Raw genomic sequence first — 21,079 nt, forward strand, 5'->3', positions numbered from 1 at the left:
CACTGAGACATTAGGGAGATCCCAGTTAATCAATAGGCAATGGTTATGACTTGTTTACTGCTATTCTGCCTGTTTGATTAAACCCGTGATTATTAAAGATCATTCATGGCACAGATCAAGTACAAAACATTAATTTCAAAGCACAGATCAAGTATAAAAGTTGACGCTCATTCTACTATTTCTGGATGCAACTAATGCACAGAGGCCTTTTATATCTTCACAGGATCTAAACCCATGACTAATTACAGCTATGCTAACTTCACCAACGTCATTTAAATGGTATGTGGTCATCTGTAACCTTTCATCAAGTCAACACAGGAAACTGCATTCAGCCTTTTTCAGTTCAGCTCGTTTTTGACTGTACGCAGACCCCACTGCCCATAAAGCCTCCTCCTACAGCCGTGCGGGAGACCTCTGACCTTTCAGTCATTAACGCCAATGTCTTCATTTCTCCTTTTCAATTAGCTGCAATTACACCCTTGTAAACAGAGCACAGTAGAGCACATGCGGCACTCCGTCCAAAGCTGTCCCGCTCCATTCTCCAGTCAGCCTGCAGTTCCTACCGCCTCCCAGGCTGTGATTAATAAGACTCACTGCACTGACCCATTTCTCCAGACATCTAACGCCAGCGCGCCATTACCAAAGGAAAAATAATACCCGCAGACCCAAACGTCTCAATTACACCGCTGTTCAGAAACGACACTGTCACAGGTTTAATTTGCAGAGTGGCAGCAAAGTGCACAGGCGACAGGAGCCTTCTGAAAGTAAATGAGTTCTCCATCCAGTGCCGCCGAGCAGCGACTCTCTGAAAAATGAACACAAATCTCCGCAAACTTAACAGCCCACATCATGAAGGAGGTCTGCGTTAGTGACCAAAACAGACACGGACACACTTTATAAATCAGTGAATTTAAAAAAAAAGAAAAGAAAAGGAATATTAAACTCATTACATTTCATTGTTACTATGGTGACACAAGGCGGGTAATGCAGCACCCTATTGTGCCTAGCAACTGACAGCTCTCATAAGTGGAGCAATTCAGATGGAGCAATTTCCCTCCATAGGCTGCAAGTTGTTGACACAGATTACTGAGTCATTAAACGCTGCTGAGTGCTCAAATTGAGACTGACAAAAATAAAAAGTCCTTGCGAGTTCTCGGCCACCCTCGCATGGCAAGGGCAGAGCTCACCAGCTCCGTTTTATTAAGACAAGCTGACAGAAAGATCTAAGCCTAGTGCGTTTGTCATGTACAAACCAGTTTAAAATATAAATTATATGCCTTCAGCGAGAGACAAAGAGACAGACAAACATATTTCACTTCGTTTTAATTGGATTAGTTTGAGTGGCCTTGGGGAATCAGCCTCCCCTCCCACAACCATAACATTAGCTTGACCCCTTAATTGCTTCTTTCAGACATACTTCAGAATTCAGATGAAAATCCAGGAGCATTAGTATTCTGATGCCACTCTCTTTTTAGCTCTTCCCACTGAAATAGCAGTGAGGAGTCTTGAAGAATATTAAGCAACTCAGCAGATCGTTTTGATTTCGCCTCAAGTTGGTTGACTCAGACTGCTTGAAACAATCTGAAATAAAACAGGCCGAATACCTCAGACATCTGTAGTAGTTCCAAAAATAGTACACATCAGATGTCAAGCTGTTGGTGAAGAGAGGCAGCCAGGATCAGATAGAATGGCAGCCAAACTCCAGTTGAGGCATTCAGACTAGACTCCAGAGGGTTAGGCGTTGAACTCTTAGTAAGAAGCATCCAGTCTTGGACTGAGGGGCAATTATATTTGTGAGAAGTAGATGGACATTGATATCTGAGCGAGAAGGAGGTAGTTGTTCTTCGAGAGAAATGCAGCTCAGACTCGGAATGAGAGGACACTAGATACTTTCCGAGCAGCAGGTTGGACTCTGAGTGAGAAGAAGCCTGAAACAGAATGAGAACAAGTTGAACTCGAAACAAGAGGCAGTCTGACTCCAAGTGATGCAGGTAAGAGGTAGTGAGAGTCCATGCAAGAGGCAGTTGAACTCCAGAAGAGAGCCAGATGCACTCTGAGTGGGAAGCAGCTGGATGCTGAGTGAGGGAGCTTTGGATTCAGAGTGAAAGGCAGTTGAAATCTGAAGGAGATGCAATTGGGCTAGGAGTGGGAGCCAGTCAGACTAGAGTTGAAAGGCAGTTTGACTCTAAGAGCCATTAGGATTAGGACTAAAAGCATTTGGACTGAGAGTGAGAGTTAGTCAAACTAGGAGTGAGAGGCTGCTGAACTCAGAGTCTTCGCAGGGTTCTGGTGCCTGTCATCACCTTTCAGGCTGACGCCTAATTCTGCAGCTCAAAGGTAAGCAGAAAAATGGGGTGACAGAGCGACGCTAGCCTCCTCCGGTCTGTTCCCAGCTCCTTTTCTCCTCACGCTGGACCTGAATTCTAAAGCTGCTTCAATCTGGAGTGAATCAGGTCAGAGCCAGCACAAGGTCACGCTAAAAAGAGCCATTATCGAGGGTAAACAGCTTTCTCCTCTTATCGCAACTACACAAAGCTGATGCCCCTTTTTAGATGCAAATTACAAAAGCACCTATTCCGCTTCAGTCGAAACTTCCCCAGCACAGACTGATCAGAAGGATCTGTGGATAACTCGTACTGTCTGAGAAAAGGAGGGAAAAGATGGGAAAAGCACAGTCCGTCGAAAAGTGCTGTTCACAGTTAAAAACAACAAAATTCAGATGTAATGCTTTTGGGTTTGTCTCTAAAGGATCTCATCCTGGGTGCACCGGTGCTGCCACTACGCCCGTTACATCATGAGTAAAGACCACATACCGGCCAAACAGTACGGCCTTGCTCCTACTTGAGGAGAAGCTTAAACCTGAAAGAGTACTGTGACTCTTTCCGCCTCCATATCTCCATCATTCCAGCTCTCACCTGTGAATAATGCCATGCAGAAATTGCTAATACCACGTCTGATCTGTTTCAGTAATGAAGCACCTTCGCGGAAATATTCATAAGTTGCCCCGGTGTATCAAACTTGTTTTAACAGGAAGGTGAGGATGTCCTTTGGCTCCACCATCGCTGCCTCGCATCATTACAGTGAGATCCAGCCGTGACTTCGACAAAGATTAAGCTGCAGCAAGTCACCTTCGAAACAGCCCGGCGAGACCGGCATAAACACCAACATGTCCACACAAATTAAATTACTGTTCATCATTCTCCAGACCGAAGAGCATAATCTACCATGGCAAGCTTTCAAATGAAGATGGGACGCACAGATGCCAATAAATAAGAGGCGCAGGGATCAGAATGTGACGGCGGGAGCATGGAAACAACAGGACGAGGACACGATTAATGTGATGACATATTTGTCATCGGAGCCTGTGAATTAATTGACAAACAAACACCGAAGGTGCACAACTGCGAGAGCATCGTTCTCAAGGGTACACTCAAGCAGACTCAGGCTTTTACAAGTGAACCATCTATACTCACTGATGTGTTTAGTCATTAATGGCCCATGTTGGCTGCTCTGATTGGAATTGATCAGAGTATTGATCGTGGCGACAACTCACTGCCCGTCTTGGGACGTGATACCACAACAAGGAAAGTGAGAGGTAAGCGCTGTGTCAGAAACTGTGCCCTGTTCACTACATAGTGCACTATTTTAGGGTTACACCATTTTGTAGTAGTGTCTGACATAGTGGACAATTTTCAGTGCACTCAAACAATCCCACAATGCACGTTAAAAAGTAGTGTACAACCCAAGTTCACCAGCAAATACCTACTGCATTGTTTCTTTTCCAGTCTCAGTTGTGGAGATTTATCTGTGAGCATACACATACATTGAGAAATAAAGCCTAATAATAAACAGAAGAATTACTTTCAGTAACTGGAGTCGTTTAGTTTTGTGGCATTGTTGACAGTGCTGTTAGCTGTCTCACAAATTTGGAGATATTTCCACGTTAATCAATCAGAAACAGCAACAGTATGTCAATATTACACACATATAGAGCAGGAATAGAACAATATCTTCATCTTGGTTTGTGCTTTTGAATGTTTCAGGTTCTTTCCATTGTCTAAAAGAATGAGAGCAGAGTGTCATGAGCAGAGAGATAGCGAGAGAGAGAGAAAGCCTAGCATACTGGACCAGGACAGCTTGTTTATTCACTCGTTTACTGACACCGGGGCTTTGTAAACACATTAGACTGGTTTTGAGCTCTTAAACAGATTGGAGCCCTGTAAATGGTGAATTTTATAATGTTTTTTTCATCATGAACTATGGCTTTAAGTGAAAAAAATGTAAATGTATGGCCTGTTGTAAACATCTAGTTCCAGAAAAGGACATATTATAAAACTCACTGATTTGTATCAAGAGTGTTAGGGAGTAAAACTGAGCAGGACCCACACTGAAAATCTCCATTGGTTCTGATTGGATCTATTTAAATATGCAACACTCAGTGTCACATTGATCTCTGAAAAACAACTTGAAACAACTTGGGAAACACAGGGCACTGTAATGAGTTCCCAAAAAAAGCTGGGGGTAGAAGTTTATTTGGGAGAATGCTGATTACTGCACGACCAAAATTTCATGAAATGAAGTGCTAAGATGGAGGTCAAGTGATTCTACCTCTAAAAAAAAGCTGGAACTGATTACCAGAGACAAGTCCAATTTCGCACAACAATTAGTCCACATTAAAACACTCACGTATAAGAGGGCTCTGTTTTCTCTATTACTGAAGCAAATGACAACCTGTGAAAGGGAAGAAAAGCTTAATAAACAGTGTCTCTGCCACAGTATTCACTGCTGCACCGCGACACTCTGCTGTCAGCTTTTGTGTTCCATCACGCAAACGGCTGTTATTAAAATGCAGCGGGGCAGAAGCATAATAGGCATGAAATGTGCATTATACAGCGAGATCTGAATGGTGAGGATTCTGAGGTTCATAGCCTTTAGATGCTTTGGACATAGAACAGAGGCAAATGAAAGAGAGAGAGAGAGAGAGAGAGAGAGAGAGACTCTTATTCTATGTTTCTTATTTCCTTTTAGATACATATCAACAAGTGTTTATAATTGTTAACAAGTGCATGTCTTCACTGGGATAATGGACCAAACCTCTTTTTCAAAGATCTCCAGATCTTTGAGGTTAGAAGGCTTCCTTGCCATCACTCTGGTTTTCAGTTCTCTCCACAGATTCTGAATCTGGAAGAGTACATCAGGCAGTCTGCAATAAAACCTGGACTAGATCAGCACTGGACCTTCCAACTAGACAATGATCGGAAACATGAAGCCAGAATGGTCAGGAAATGGTTAGCAGAAAACAATATCAGCATTCTGGTATAGCCCAGATAGTCTAGACTTAAATCCCAACAACAACGTGCTTTGCCAATGTTTACTGGATAAGCGTACAAAGAAACTATTTTAAAAACCATCCATGGAGAGGTTTTTTTAGGGAACCAGTAATAGTTCCCCTATAGCATCGCTCCATGAACACATTTTGGCATCTTTGTTTTTAAGAGTGTATGGCAGTTTGGATTTAATGAGGCTGAGCCATCATAGGCAGAGAGCCATCACTCACCAAACATCAAAACATCACTCGTTTACAGCCTTGCAGCCTTCCCTCCCCCACCACAGACACGAACACACATACATGCACACACACACCACTGATCTCCACTGTCTTTTCAATTAATGCCTGCCAGTAATGACCACTGGCTCCACACAGCAAACAGACGACTAGAGAGAATTAAACCTGCTGGAAAATAATCTGCTGGAAAAGCAGTGTCAGAATCATCGCAGTAGCACAGTGAGAGGGCCTTTACTTAGCCTTTACTCGCTGATGTCAATAAAAAAAAAACCACACACACACACACACACAGTGTACTGACCAAAGACCAAACATAAACAGCTCATGTATTTTAATATAGACTGTAATTAATAATAAAACCTATATGTGGATTTTAGTAGTTGTTATTTATTTTCTGTCTCACACCTCTCCCCCAACACATGCATGTTTGTCTTTATACTCTTCCATCAGTCCATCTGTGACAGGCAAATGTAAATGCATTATATAAGTAAATAATTACCAAATGTACAGGATCCACTGGAGTAGCTGTACATGAGCCTAAGGTAATTATACGCAGTGCCATGTGTCAGTCAGAGGGGTATAAAGACCCCTAGCATAGGTGTGTGGAGCAGGAACTGTGTCCTGGGGAGTGATGGAGCACCAGAAATAATCATCCAACGTCAGTACATGACCTCACAAATGCTTCTGAATGCTAGCGTGTGTGTGTGTGTGTGTGTGTGAATAACTCGTAAATATTACAATATATTATATAAATGTAACAAATAATATATAATTTAATAATATAATATAATATATATTTTTAAAAACAGTGTTTTTAAATAATCATTATTATATTTTACAACAGCAATGGAAAGCTCCAGCTTTTGGAAAGTCAGGACCTTTGTTTGTCCTGTAGGTCTGCTCCGTCTTCCCCTTAAGTTCTAACATTGTCAGAACACTTTTATTCTGAAACTGTACATAAACAAACAGCCACACAGGACAAACAGATGAAGAACGGCATGAAGAGAGGGTGTAGACAGCAGTGAGGGGTGTGGCAGGGCTCATGGAGGAGCGGTTGGGGCCCTGGGCGAATGTGTGTCTCTTGACATTAGCGAGGCCTCGCTTTCCTCTCTCTCCACAGCTCGGGGGGCTGTAATTAAGTGGGCCAGGGTCAGGCAACCAATCATGCATCAAAGAGGGAGAGCCACGACCTGGAAACCTTGCTGTGTCCGGCCGGGGGTTGGGGTGGGGATACACAAAACACCACCCCCTCACCACAGCAGCAGACTTGGCCTTTTGTTTCCTGAATTACAGCTGTCCCTGTGGACCCAGCAGGTCAGAGATGAGGAGGAGGGCACATTTTCTTTTAAATAAGAAAAGTGTGGGGTACTGCTGGGTGCAGAAATGCAAGTATCATTTACAATAAAATAGATTAAATAAACACCACTCACGTACTTCCATCGGATTTAGAGTCCATTTAATACATCGTTCTATTTTAAAATAAATATACTGAGGAAAGTGTTGAGCAGTTCTATCAATGGGGTGCCCTCAGAACCCACAATCGTTTTCCCATGGTAACCAGTCATGTGACCTGGTATATTGGTAAGGGCTTCAGGAGCTGAACAGAAGGCCTAACATCAATACAATTTCCAACTTAACTATGAAATGAACTTTGAAGCTCTTTATGAAGTATAAATAAATATAAATAAACAAATAAACATTTTCATTCTATTTATTACTGAGATTTTAACAGACAGTTTTACCTGATATATCCAAATTACCCTTTTTTTTATTTCTACTAGCATTGTGCTAAATGAGCTAAAATGCAACAGACTGAAAAGGGTATATATGTGCACATCATACAACCAGTTACTCCAAAATGGACATATTTTGTTGATTTTGATTAAAATATATACTGTGCAGTGTATAGCACATATTGCAATTAACAACGATTGTGCCTTTAACAGAGAGCACAGAGAGAGAGAAAAGTTGAGAGTGATGTACATGTTCTCATTGTACAGACTAAGGGCACTTGCCTGAAAAATCCCCCATGTTGATTTCAAAATTGGCCTTTTATTACTTGCCCTATTCCAGGCAGAACACTGTGATGGCTGCTGTTAGAAAACTGGGTTGAAATCAATAGTCAGGGTCTAATATCCCATTCAGTGTCTGACAAGCAATCTCACCTCCTGAGGCTAGAAGCTGCATTTAAGCCTATATTTTGCTTTTAAGAGTCTCTTTACAACAGTTTTTTTTAAAACTTTATTTATAAAGGCGACGACAGTCAACAGTTTTTCATCTGTTCCAGACAGAATCGGCCGAGGGGCGAGTGGTCTTTTGCCAAATGCTTTAAATGGTCTGTGTCCCTTCATTCTACAATGTGCAGGAAGTCAACACCCTCGCTGGAGCTTCCTGTTTCTCTATCCACTTTAAATAAGCAGAGTGAGTACCAGTCAGTAGCTGAGGTAGTTCACCAAAAATGGAATGACGATTGTCGAAGTAGTGTTTATTTTTAGCTAACGCTAAAACCTCTTTACTATGGATCCCAGTTAAGAAAAATGGACCTCCAAATTAAAAAGTAATGTAAAATGAGTCCAGTCCCCTACAAACCCTACTATAACCCACAAGAACATTAGAGCAAATATTAAAAACACAAATAAATACAGACAGCTTGAATTGTATGAATTGTAACCCCACTCTGACCTATTTTCAAACCAAAACAATACCATTATGAGATATTTAATGCTTCACTTTAACGATTTCATTGTTTTTCATAATGATACACTCAGCCTGGAATCCCAGACACATGGTCAGTTTAAGACTATTAACTTTTGACAGATGTTCGAAACCTTCCTAAACATGTGAAGTAATAGCTGGAGCATCCAAAGCCTTAAAGAGCAACAAAGGTCAAATCTCTCCACAAAAACAAATCAGGGAAAAATTTAACAGGTTTTCAGTTTTCTCTCCCCAAATGATTGTTGTTAAAGGGAAAAGTGATGTAACACGGCGGTAAAACTGCTCCTGTCTCAGTATATTTAGCATGCCGTTTCCAGCGTCAGTTTAGAAGTGCATATTTATACCTACATACACAGAGAAAAAGTTGAGATATATATATAAAAATAAACTATTTACTAACTGATGCTTATGTTTTTATTATAATTTCATGCATGTCCTCAATTTTTGGATTAGAGGTCTGTAGAATAATTTGAAAAAGAAATGTCCCCCCTCAGTTTTACAAGAACAGAAGCCTAGTAAAATATCCACTTGACAGTATCAGCAGAAGATTGAGAACGAGCTCCTAAAGCGCATCATTAACCAGTGAGGTAATGATGAAAGAATTACCGATAGTGTCATAACCTCTAACAAAACGTCATTACTGAACCTCTACCTCAGCACACAGCAGATCCAGAGAGCAGTGGACAAGAGAGGACACACAACACACACACACACTCTCTCTCACACACACACACACACACACACACACACACACGGGAGCTTCATCCAAAACACAGCAAGCAAGCCCGCCGTGCCTGCACAGAATGACCTTAACTTATGGCTGCTGGCAGACACAGTGTGTGTGTGTGTGTGTGTCGCTTCTCTCATCCACTGACCATTAAAAATGGTTCAAAAATGTGAAATGAGCTCATTTAACAAGATTTTTTTTCTTGTATAAATGAACCAAACTAGAGATACAAGGTTTTTTTGAGAGGGCATATGTATTAATTACCTAAATAATAATAATAATAATAATAATAATATGTCAGATACGTATGTATTAAATATACAGAATCTTGCATTGTTGTGCCCTGTTCTGAATGAACGCAGAGACACAGCCACTGTGCACCAGGCATCTACTCCCCAGGACAACATACAGGTGTAATGAGGGATGAAATCTCAGGACATTCAGGCCATTTTTCCTTCATCACATGCACGCACACACACACACTATCTGGCAGTGACAACTCCCCTGCCATTAGTATTCATATGAAAATAAATGAGATCTAACAAATCTTTATGAGAGATCTACACACATCTCTCGGCCTCTCCCATGGGCCAGTGTTCAGCCTGCGAACAGAAAAGATAAGTGTCGCACTACCATCCACCAGCTGCAAAAACATTTTCACATTCCTCTGATTCATTACTGCTGTGTCCCTAAACCTCAGATCCTCATTTAAACGAGTTCTCAACTCCACATTCAGATGAATAAGTTAATCAACACTGATTAATACATCAAATAATATTATGTACACTATCAATCAGTAGCCAGGGTTTGGCTGAACGCTGAAAACCCAAGGGCAGCCTCCCTCTCCAAATTTGTAGACTTTGTTGGTGAATGCTGTAAATACTTTTAAGAAACTTAGAGAGTTCTTTAAGGAGCCAGAGCTTGAATTAAGATTAAAATGCTCATATTTTCCTGTAAAGAGTAAAAAAAATCATTTGTTTATATAACAATATATATCACAATATACTGTTTTTATCTGTAACACTGTACTAAATGTGATGTACCCTAAATTATCTCATTCATTCATTCATCTCCTTTAACTGCTTCATCCTGATCAGGTTCGAACTTGAAACAATAAACAATTCTCAATGCATCTCCATTGTTGATATATATATAGATATATACAACCTTTTAAGCAGAACTGATTTAATCTAAGGGCAGAAGAGTGGTTGTGGGTTCCAACCTTGCTTCATGTCACTGTCTGTGAGGAATTGATGTGATGTGTTCTCTCTGTGTCTGCGTGGGTTTCCTCCAGGTGCTCCAGTTACCTCCCACAGTCTGAAAACACATGCTGGTAGGTGGAGGGTGTGTGAGGGTGTGAGTGACAGGGTGAGTGACACAAACCTCATGTAGTAGTAACACTACTTTTTTTAATATAATTTCAATTCTTTAAAACACATTTCATTACTATGAAAGTGTCTGCAAACATGCATTTTTGTTTTAGCGATGCAGACAAAGGTAGCACCCCCTCGGCTGCAGAAATTCCAACACACGCTCTTCTAAATAATCCATGCCTACTCCACCTGCTCTATAGACGGTCTGTGGAGAGAATGCAGTATTTTAACACCTTATTATGATGTTTTGTGAGATGCAGAGTCTTTTTAAAGAGAGGATTATGATGCAACTTAGAATTGAATCATTTTCCCACCGTTACATATCGCCCATGCTCATGTGCTGTGGACAAAACAAAGAAGCTTAAACAACACATAGGTTCCTGCACAGAGAAAACGCATCAGAGCCACAATTCAAACTTCCCAGTGTGGAAGCACCTGCTTCAGGCTTTCAGAACAGCTGTGTGTGTTTACTGTGTTCAAGCTCTGACCTCATCTCCCTCAGACTGCCCGCAGACGGACGCTCGCTCACTGCTCCACTGCTCTGGCACTGCTGCTCATCTCCTGGAGCCGAAGCTCTGTCCAAACACAAACCGAACTGCAACTGCGAGCTGACACAACACATACGTTTCCCAACATACGTTCAAGTCCAATTAATCGGTCACATGTCCAAGTCAATGTTTCTGCCACTATCTCTATGGACATCTCTGCAGTCGAGGCAGAGGAGGCGTGGGATTTAAGTGCACACCCATACTGCACTCATCAACAAGAGCAGCCCTGTGTTCTCAACATCATTAAGATTTAATAGCTCTGGTTTGAATTGAATGAACCCTGGTAAGACTGCTCTGTTAATGCAGCTTGTTAGAGTAAGTGTGAATACTCATTTTTGAACTTTGGTGCACACCAAACAGGGACCGAGTTCTGGGTTTGCTTCTAAACTAATTCTGGTGCGGTTTGTTTCAGTGAAATATAATACAAACCAAAGGCATCAAAACAAACCCACCACAGGGCATGATTTAACAAACAAATCACACCTTAAGAGAACAGAGTGCTTTAAAACAAAGAATGAGCTGAGGGCACATCTCCAAACGTCTTCTCTCTGTAGCAGACCTGCTGGGGTTCATGCAGTGGAGGAATTTCTGGTGCTGTTTTGGATCCTTAATGCATCCTTAATAACACACAACTCCTATAAGTGAAATAAGTCCAGCTGACTGTCTCACAAAATACAAGTCATATGTGCGTCACTTTTACTTTACTTACTTTTTACTTGGGTTCAACTGTAAAAGCGTCAGTGTGAACTCGAACCAAACCAGGACTAAATGTATAACAACAAAATGTGTCGCATTCTTGTTTGGTCGGGACCAAGGAAACCTAACTACAATCTGAACACACCCTAAATGGGTTTGGAGAAAAGCAACCGAACCCTTGCCACACTTTTAAATGTTGGTAATATTTATTCAGTCATTCATCTTCTCTAACCACTTCATCATGTTCAGGGGAGCCATGGGTTCAGAGTCTACCTGAAATCATTGGGCGCAAGGCAGGAGAACACTCTGGACAGGGTGCCAGTCAATCACAGGGCATCACACACTCACACCTATGGACAATTTTGAATATCCAATCCACCTACCAACAATTATTTCTGGACTGTGGGAGAAAACTGGAGCACACCAAATCCACACCCTGACCCAAGAGGATGTTGGAACCCACAGCCCCATGACCTGTGTGACAGAGACACGACCTGTTGCAAGCAGGTCTCCTACAAAAAAAAATTAATAGCCTGTATTCATGGTTGTTTCAAAAGAAAGTTAGACAAATGAGGGGTGGTCTCTGACTTTCGCTACTGCAGGTGCTCCTGAGGAAGTGGCCAATCAATGGAAGTACAGTAATAAGCAGATGGGAAGGACATGACTCTAAGCAGTAACTTAGAGAGATCACATGATCAGCGCCGAAGTGGAAAACTGGACGACTAGTCCGCGTTCCATAAAAAGCTGGACGAGAGGAAATCTCAAGTGTGAAAACTCTTCCTCCGGCGCCGTGGAGTACAGTTGAGTCGGGGGAGGCCGATATTTCACAGGCCATCTCCCACAAATTAGACTGCAGCTGGACCATTCATCCTCAGAGTAATCCAATTCCCTCCTCTCCACACAGCTCAATTCATTGGAGAGAGATGACTCAAAGGTTTTAGCACTGCAATAAGTGCCTCTAAACAGCTCTAACAGCCACAATAAAAGATGTTAAATGTTTTGGGCCTAATCTAATGAATGATGCAGACGTTTGCACAAGAAAAATAATCCTCATATTCACAATAAGGTGCCATTTGCCTGCTTATCAAAGCTAATTTGTAACACTCGGAGTCGATGAGAATAAGAGTGTCAGCCTTTTCTTTGAAGATTTTGTTCCTCAGGAAGTGCATTTTATTAAGAGCTGCGCCACCCAGCCCGAAAGATTTTTGTCTGAAGCTCTGAATAACAAGCCTCCGTCTGTTACACAAGCAACTCAGCCATTTTAACATGAAATATCTCTTCCAGTTAATTCACTATGTGTATATAATCAGAGTGAATGACACACATTCAAAACTCATCAAGAAAAAGAAATTATTCCTTGATGAATCTGGTTATGGGTGAACGAAAGAACATCTGAGCTTCATCCTGACAGGAAATTGCGCTTAATGTGTGCCGTTATTTGTATGTTAACCATTTGAAATCAGTTAATAGGGCTCATAATTGAATTCCTAGCTACCATGCCTTTCACATATAGGTTTCATAAAAGATACGTGACTGCAGTTACCTGGAGCCCGAGAGTTCCAAGCCTCGAAATGACCAGGTTTATGGACTTAAATGTTTAATTCTGACGTGTGTGTGCATGTGTGTGTGTGTGTGTGTGTATCAGTAATGATGCAGTTTCCCTCATGATCATTCACTCTTTCATTAATTTCCTAAGTTTACATCATCCTGTTCAGGGTCGCGTTGGGTCTGGAGCCTACCATGAATCTCTGAGCAAGAACACACCATGGACAATGCACCAGTACATTGCAGGGCATCACACACGCTCCCACTCAGTCCACCTACCCACATGTGGTTTTGGAGTTTAGGAGGAAACTGTGGAGAGCACAACAAACTTTTCACAGAGGACCCTAACACCCGGGAGCAGCCTACCTTATCTTTGTTAAAACCTCACATTGCACACAGAAGCCTTCAGGACCAAACCTAATTCGCTTATTATTCTGACATTCACACATTCAGATTTATTGAGAAACACTCACAGTTGGAGAACTGTATATTTACTGTATTTATGTAATGCCATATTGTGTTATATGGTCTGTCTGGTTACTCTCGGTTTACTTTAATAATCTGTCTTCAGTCCATATGCAGTGCTAATGATCAGGGAAGAGATTTTTGTCCTTTGATGATTTATTTCAGCCTCTTTTCCAACATAAGTCCTTAGTAAACAGCCTTGATGGCTATTTGATAACTGGAAGGCTGATTGGTCAGTATCGAAAACAGAATTTAGAGTTTGATGCAATGCCCAGCAAGTGTAAATTTATTTCTGTGTTTATGTGGGAGGACAAGGGACGAATCAATACCGCCACCACTGATGTGAGTGCCTCAGTTTCTCACTCTAGTTAACTACTTATTACCCGTTTCGGGGGCTGCTGTAGCTGCACCTGAGGAGGTCATTTTTGGAAAGCAAGGTCCTGTTCCAATATACTTGACTAGCGTAGTAGGAACTCCTGCTAATGGACATGACTGTGTGGAGTGTTGAGATGATGCTTCAGTTTTGTTTGTGGGAATTTGTGAAAATTATTCATAAACTTTATGCTCTATCAACTAGGAATGGACATATTAGTCGTATTTGATCATCAAACAGCCATGTTCATCCAACAGGCCGGTCAAGTGTACTAGAAAAATTGCTATTGCGTCAGTTTCATAATTTCCTGTGTATGATATGCCTTAAGAATTAACCCTCTGGGGTCAAAAAACCCAAATTAATGGGCAAATATGACCATTTGCGATGTTTTTATTAATATCTTAGTGATAACACAGAGCAGAAATACAGTTCGAAAACTGTGAATGTACAGAAACTGCCCTTTCGATCGCATGCTATCGCGAGACTGTACGAGATAATGTACCCGAGTTATGAGTCTATGTATAAGCTTCAAACACGTCCCCTTCTGCCTCTAGCCATATCTAACTGGTGGATTCACTTGTTTTTAAGACTCTGATAAAACTATTTCAATCACCAAACAATTCATCCACACGAGTAAAGGGATGTTTTCACAAGAAATATAAAGATTTTCTAAACTCGGATTTAAGTTTTTCAGACAATGCTCTAGGTCACATGGGCCTCTCTTAACGAGACAGCTGAGATTGTTCTGAACATTTTGATATAAAACATGTGGGCCATATATTATAATACAAGTACTTTAAAGGCGAATTTCTGAAAATTGAGAAAACGTCCTTAGACACCAAAGGGTTAATAATTAAAAAAGCCTGTTCATGGGGGGGCTCTGCTAACTACATAACCATTCTTCTAAAGCGAGTGTATTTCTGTTTATCCTTAGCTTGTGGATAGGAACACGAAATTCTTCAAACACACAAATGTGTGGTGTGTTTTTATAGAATTTGAGTGAACCGTGAGTTACAGATGTGTTCTCCCAGTGTCCGCGTGGGTTTCCTCCCGCGGTACAAAAACACAAGTTTGTAGGTGGATTGGTGGCTCAAAATTGTAACTATGCATGAGTGTGTGTCGCCCCGTGACTGGTGCCCCCTCCAGGGTGTGTTCCCACCTTGCGCCCAGTGATTCTGGGTAGGCTCCGGACCCACCGCGACCCTGAACTGGATAACGGTTACAAACAATGAATGAATGAATGAGTTAAAGATTCAGGCTGTGACCTGTGAATGTAAGATGTCTGTGGTAATTTGGGGTAATAATACAGAAAATATACGTCGTAGAAATGAGTGAGTATATTATTTTTTTGTTTTGTTTTAATTGATTTCATGTTATATTAATGTTACTGAGGGTGATATGTTTAGATCTGGGCTATAATCTTTCATTTATATAATCATGGCCATCTGTGGGGAAATTATATAGATGAAATGTACCAACACAATTCTATAAAACCTAATCACAAATCAATTTCCAGTAGAGCTTTAGCTTCACAATAGCTTCTGAATAATTTATAGCAGTTGCTGAATAATAAGAATCAAGATTCAGAACACACAACTCCAGCTGAAGTATACTGGGTTAAAGAAGTCCTACCGGTCATTGTCGGCGCTCTTGAAGGCCGGGAGGATGTTCCGGAAGCTGCTGTTGCGGTCAAGCTTGGGCTGGCTCTTGGTGCGCTTGATGGAGCCCTTCAGCCTCCGGCTCAGGAAGCCCTGGACAAGAGAGCGCCCACAGCAGGACAGAGCAGAGAGAAATAGGAAAGAGAGAGAGAGAGAGGTGCAAAAAAAACAACAACAATCAGCTTAAAGGCTCCTGAAGCAAACAAAGCACACACACACACACACCACCGGAAGCCAATCCAATAGCTCTGCAAATACACACTCTTTCTTTTCTTCCTCTCTCTTTCTCTCAGTGTCTCTCTCTCTCTCTCCTCTCATCCGTGGTGTTTGGTGGAGCTCTGTGTTGCTTTGCGGACTGAGCTGCAAGCGTGCAAACACACACGCCTACACACACACACACACACACACACACATCTGCTGGCAGAGCTCAGTGGGCTACAGCAGCTATGCTGATGTGAGACGCCCCTCAAAGTCCCTGTTACCATGGAAACTGTTGGTTGGCATGGAAGGAGAGAGAGAGGTGGGGGAGTGATGGGGAAAAGGGAAAAAAAAAACACACTGGTGCACTGCAAGTTCACAAGCAGACTTGAGCTTGAGATTTTTTCAAATGCATCACAGATTAGCGAGAGATTAGCAGGAGTTGGATTATTCCTCCTAAAAAAGCTGCGAGTCTGTCTGACAGGAGACGACCCACAAAGGATTTGAAAAGGAAAAGGGATAAACCAGTGAACGTGGGGTAGGGTTTTTCACTAAAGACGGTGAAAATGGAGATGCAGTTCCCAGCTGGGATAATTACTGTGTTTGTGTTTAGAAGCACAGAGTGAATGAATGGATGATTGGCCTTAACTAACACTAAATACGTGTTGTTGTAGAGCCATGGCTTTATGGGCAAATAGGGGAAACAGATGTGATAAAGAGGCACAAAAACACAAGGCCAGGGCAGAATAATAAGCCGTTGTTTTTGATTCTAAGTATTATACTGTCTTTTTAAACAATATATTTAGTAAATAATACTTACTCCATTCATTCATTCATTCATTCATTCATTCATTCATTGTCTGTAACCCATATCGAGTTCAGGGTCACAGTGAGTCCGGAGCCTACCTGGAATCATTGGGCGCAAGGTGGGAATACACCCTGGAGGGGGCGCCAGTCCTTCAGAGGGTGACACACACTCACACATTCAGTCACACACTGACCCCTATGGACACATTTGAGTCCATTTTTTTGGACCGTGAGAGGAAACCGGAGCACCCGAAGTGTTGTGTCACCGTGCCGCCACTTTTTACTCCCTTCAATCTTAATCAAATATGTGTCCAGATCCTGGTTTTACACAAAAGCTAATGCAGCTAAAAAGTGAATCACAATACTTTGTCTTTTCATTCATTCATTCATTCATTCATTATCTGTAACCGCTTATCCAATTCAGGGTCGCGGTGGGTCCAGAGCCTACCTGGAATCATTGGGCACAAGGCGGGAATACACCCTGGAGGGGCCACCAGGCCTTTACTGGGCAACACAGACACACACACATTCACTCACACCTACGGACACTTTTGAGTCACCAATTCACCTACCAACGTGTGTTTTTGGACTGTGGGAGGAAACCGGAGCACCCGGAGGAAACCCATGCGGACAGGGGGAGAACACACCAACTTCTCACAGACAGTCACCCGGAGCGGGAATCGAACCCACAACCTCCAGGTCCCTGGAGCTGTGTGACTGCGACACTACCTGCTGCACCAGCGTGCTGCCCTCTGTCTTTTCATTCATTCATTTATTAGTTTTCTTTTGTTTTCTATAACCTCTTCGTACCTTTCCAGGTTGTGGTGGGTCTGGATCCTACCTCTAATCACTGGGTGCAAGGTAGAAACACACCCTGGATGGAGCACCAGTCCACCACAGGCCATTACACTCTAATATTCACTCACATCAACAATTTAGAATAGCCAGGTCACCTCCCAATGAATGGTTAATGGATCCAGAGGAAACCAACGCAGACACAGAGAAAACACACCAGACTGCTCACAGATGTTGACCCAAGGCAGGGATTTAACCAACAGACCTGAGAACCCCAGTCTTTTCATTTCCATTCAATTCATTTCCATGAATTCCATGGATAAGAGCATCTGCTAAATGCTGTAAATTTAAATGTAAATTACAATAAAAACAATATATTTTAGAAGTATTATTGGGACATTAGGTCAGAACATTAACACTGTTGGTAGTGTCGCTGCTACATAGCGCCAGGGTGTAGGCTCCAGGCCACTCACTGCCTGTGAGTTTGGTGTTCGCTCTGTGTCTACATGGGATTCCTCCGGGTGCTCTAGTTTCCTACACATGGCTGTGTGCCATTGAACCCAAATTAATTTGGACATACAGTGTAACATCAACAGCAGTCATTGTCACTACCGTAGTCACCGTATTACAGGCATCATAGTTTTTCAGAGAAGTAGCCTTGCTGTCTCCAAGAAACACTGTGCTTTTTTGTATCTCAAGCAGAGAGCAGATAAATGCTCTACCATCACTCATCACTGTCTACAGGACGCATCTGGATCTCTGTTATTGACAGCTGATGCCTTCCTGCATGCCCTCTCCCAGCTTCACAAATCCAAAAAAAAAATCAAAAGCATGAACTCCTGACCCTGTGAAGTTTTGCGATGATGTCAACAAGCTGCTCTCTTCAAACGCTGTTGTTGTGAGGATGCGGGGTCTTTGTTCCTCAGACGCTGGAGAGATGGGTCTGGCTGTAATCAAGCCGTCCTCAAAGCGCCACTTCTCTCTTTTGGTGCCGCCTAAATTTTTCAGCATTTCTATTTTTAGGCCTTGCTCACATGACATTTGCCGCGTAACACTCAAGTGGAATTATTCATTGCCCGTTGGAGCAGAGAATAGGAGAGATGAGGCATTAGATGATGCGCTGGTTTTTGGGCCAGATATCCTCCAGCAGGAAGCTCTGCCGTCCTGGATCAATGAAGCTCAGACCTCAAACAATCCTTCCTTGACCTGAACAGTAAGTCAATATGTGTTGATTTGAGATCCACTAAGAGGAAACTGGAGGGTGAATATGAGGCAACACTGGCCTATAGCTTATAAAGCTGTATCACTAGGACAGTGAGTGTCACAGAGCCATAAAATCTGTCAGAGGCCAAGTTAAACTCATGCCAAGAAAACAGCACAAAACAACACAGAGGCCTCAACAACAACTTGCACACTGTCAGTACTTAACAAGCGCAACCTTTGTCTTATTTCTGTCCATCTCAGGAGATCGTCCCAAACACATTTGGTGCTTTATGCGACTAAGCACTACTCTGCTGTTTTGCTTTCCATTTGGCAAATTAGGTCTCTGGTACCGGGTGCTTTTTTAGTACATGCTAGCTCATGGTTCCACACAAGCTGAGTAGGGACTATGTGTAAACCTTGCTGAGCACTGATTGGCCAGAGATGCTTGTAGATCATGACAAAATGCAGACATCCAGTACAAACTACAAGTCTATAAAATCTCCATGCTACAGCAGTGGTCACGTTTCCTCTAATCGCACTCGCAACAGCAGCTCTTAAAGTTATGCTATGTTCTTTTGAAGTGGTTCAAATGCTTCTTGGATCGGTGGCTGACAAAAGAATCTAGTGAGAGCTGGATGGTGTAACATAAAAACTCCACTGATCTGTCGGAACTGCAGTGCCGAGTCCCGAAAAAAAACAACAACAACAAAACAGTGTGTCCATTAGAGAGAGTGTTTTGTGACGTCACTGCTACATTTCAGGTGGGGAGCTGCGGCAGTGGAAAACGAACCAGGCACCAACTGTTTGCCAGTTCTACATCTATTTGAGGTGTATTTTAAATGGACAGGATCACTAGTGGATTAACCTTTGCACAACACTGAGTAGCCTGGCTTATACAGGACTTTAAGTATTATCTGGCCTGCCTGTGTCATACAAAAGTGAGGAGACAAAAAACATTATGGGCCAGACCAGCAGTGAAAGTGATTCTAAACACAAACACAGCTACTGTCTGGCCATTGCTTTTCCACCTGGTACATAATGCTGTATTATATAACCAGCAGGGGTCATAAATAAGTATAAGCCAAACTGGCCTGGGTTCTACAGGCAGATTATTAAGCCATCAGGTGTTGTAGATGACTAAATCTAGTCTGGCTCTGACCAACAATGTGAAGCGATTGCAACCAGAAATTAGTCATTAAGCCATTTTACTTGACCAGAAAGTGTTATAATGTAAAAAATGGTCTTGCTTAGACTGCCGTATTATTTGGCCCAAAAGTATCATACCTGCATATAAAGCGAAAGTGAACAGTCTTATAAAGCCAAATCATTCAGCCGGCCAGCATTATAGTGCAATATCATTCGGCCAGCAAGTGTCATAAATGACTAAAGGGAAAATTGGCCTGGTTTATAAAGCCATATTACTTGTCCACTGCAGTGTGTATCATTGCAGGGACGTTCTGACAGCTCACTGCCGAGAATTCCCAAGAGATTTTTGAAGTGCTTGGTGAATTCAGGTAAAACGCTTGGAATTTACAGGGTAAGAAAATACCCCACACCCCTGCTAGACTACTGGCTTAGGCATCAATGCGAGACTGCTGTAATACCATCTGAGGTCTGTGAAATGACCAGCTTCCAGCTCCCTGCATACTTTCAGCTCTATTGTGTCTATGTGCTGAATTCTTCTCATGCTTACCTGCTGAGCCTGCATTCTCCTTCACTTCCCTCCTCCCCTTCCCTCCTCTCTAATCTCCGAGCCTGGCCTCCCTCTGCCCTCTTGTGTCCAGTATTACACGTCTTGGTGTGTCATTGAGTTTTAAGTGTGCATTGCGGTGTGGGAGAGAGTGCTGAACAATCAAACAGCACTGAGAGGAGACTATGTCCTGTCCGAGCTGGACAACATGCATCATCACACTAACTTTAGCTAACTTCGGTTTCAGACTCTCTCAACAGTGAGCTTGATTATAATTTGACTTGCAACTCCAATTTAAACTCCAGAGCCTATTGGAACTTTGCTGTTGGGACTTTACACTCAGCCATGAGAACATTAATGAGCACAGGTATCAGTACTGATGATGGATGATTAGTTCTGAATCACAGAGGTACTGAATTGTGCTCCATCACTGCGGAGAACACAGCTGTGCTTTCCATATTTGACATGGAGCATGATCAGCTCAGGCTCATTTGCAACTACTCCAGAGCACCCCATTTGGTGTTATACATTCCTGTGGAGATTATACAAGCTGTGAGTGCAGAGTTGAACGTCTGTGCCTACAATGATTCACAAGAATAGGAATTCACAAATTTGAAAGCGGACAATTGAATTATAATCAGGCTGCATTTTAAAGGGTCATAACATTCTGTGCTGGTATGGATATGTAATTAACATCCATTGTAAATCAAGAGGAAAAGC

General features: G+C 42.2%; 1 protein-coding gene across 4 annotated transcripts in view; it reads right to left on the reverse strand.

Moving 5' to 3' along the window:
* Positions 1-21,079, reverse strand: part of dab2ipa (DAB2 interacting protein a) — a 135,499-nt gene that overhangs the window by 52,708 nt on the left and 61,712 nt on the right. For 3 of the 4 annotated variants that reach the window (XM_066643524.1, XM_066643523.1, XM_066643525.1), the window contains one exon: positions 15,641-15,759. In XM_066643524.1, coding sequence (XP_066499621.1) covers positions 15,641-15,759 — 119 coding nt within the window. Of the gene's footprint in view, positions 1-15,640; positions 15,760-15,928; positions 16,000-21,079 lie in introns of those variants that run through there. The other variant, XM_066643527.1, reaches the window with a different exon arrangement.

The sequence above is a fragment of the Hoplias malabaricus genome, chromosome 14, assembly GCF_029633855.1.
Source record: "Hoplias malabaricus isolate fHopMal1 chromosome 14, fHopMal1.hap1, whole genome shotgun sequence".
NCBI classification, from domain to species: Eukaryota; Metazoa; Chordata; class Actinopteri; order Characiformes; family Erythrinidae; genus Hoplias; species Hoplias malabaricus.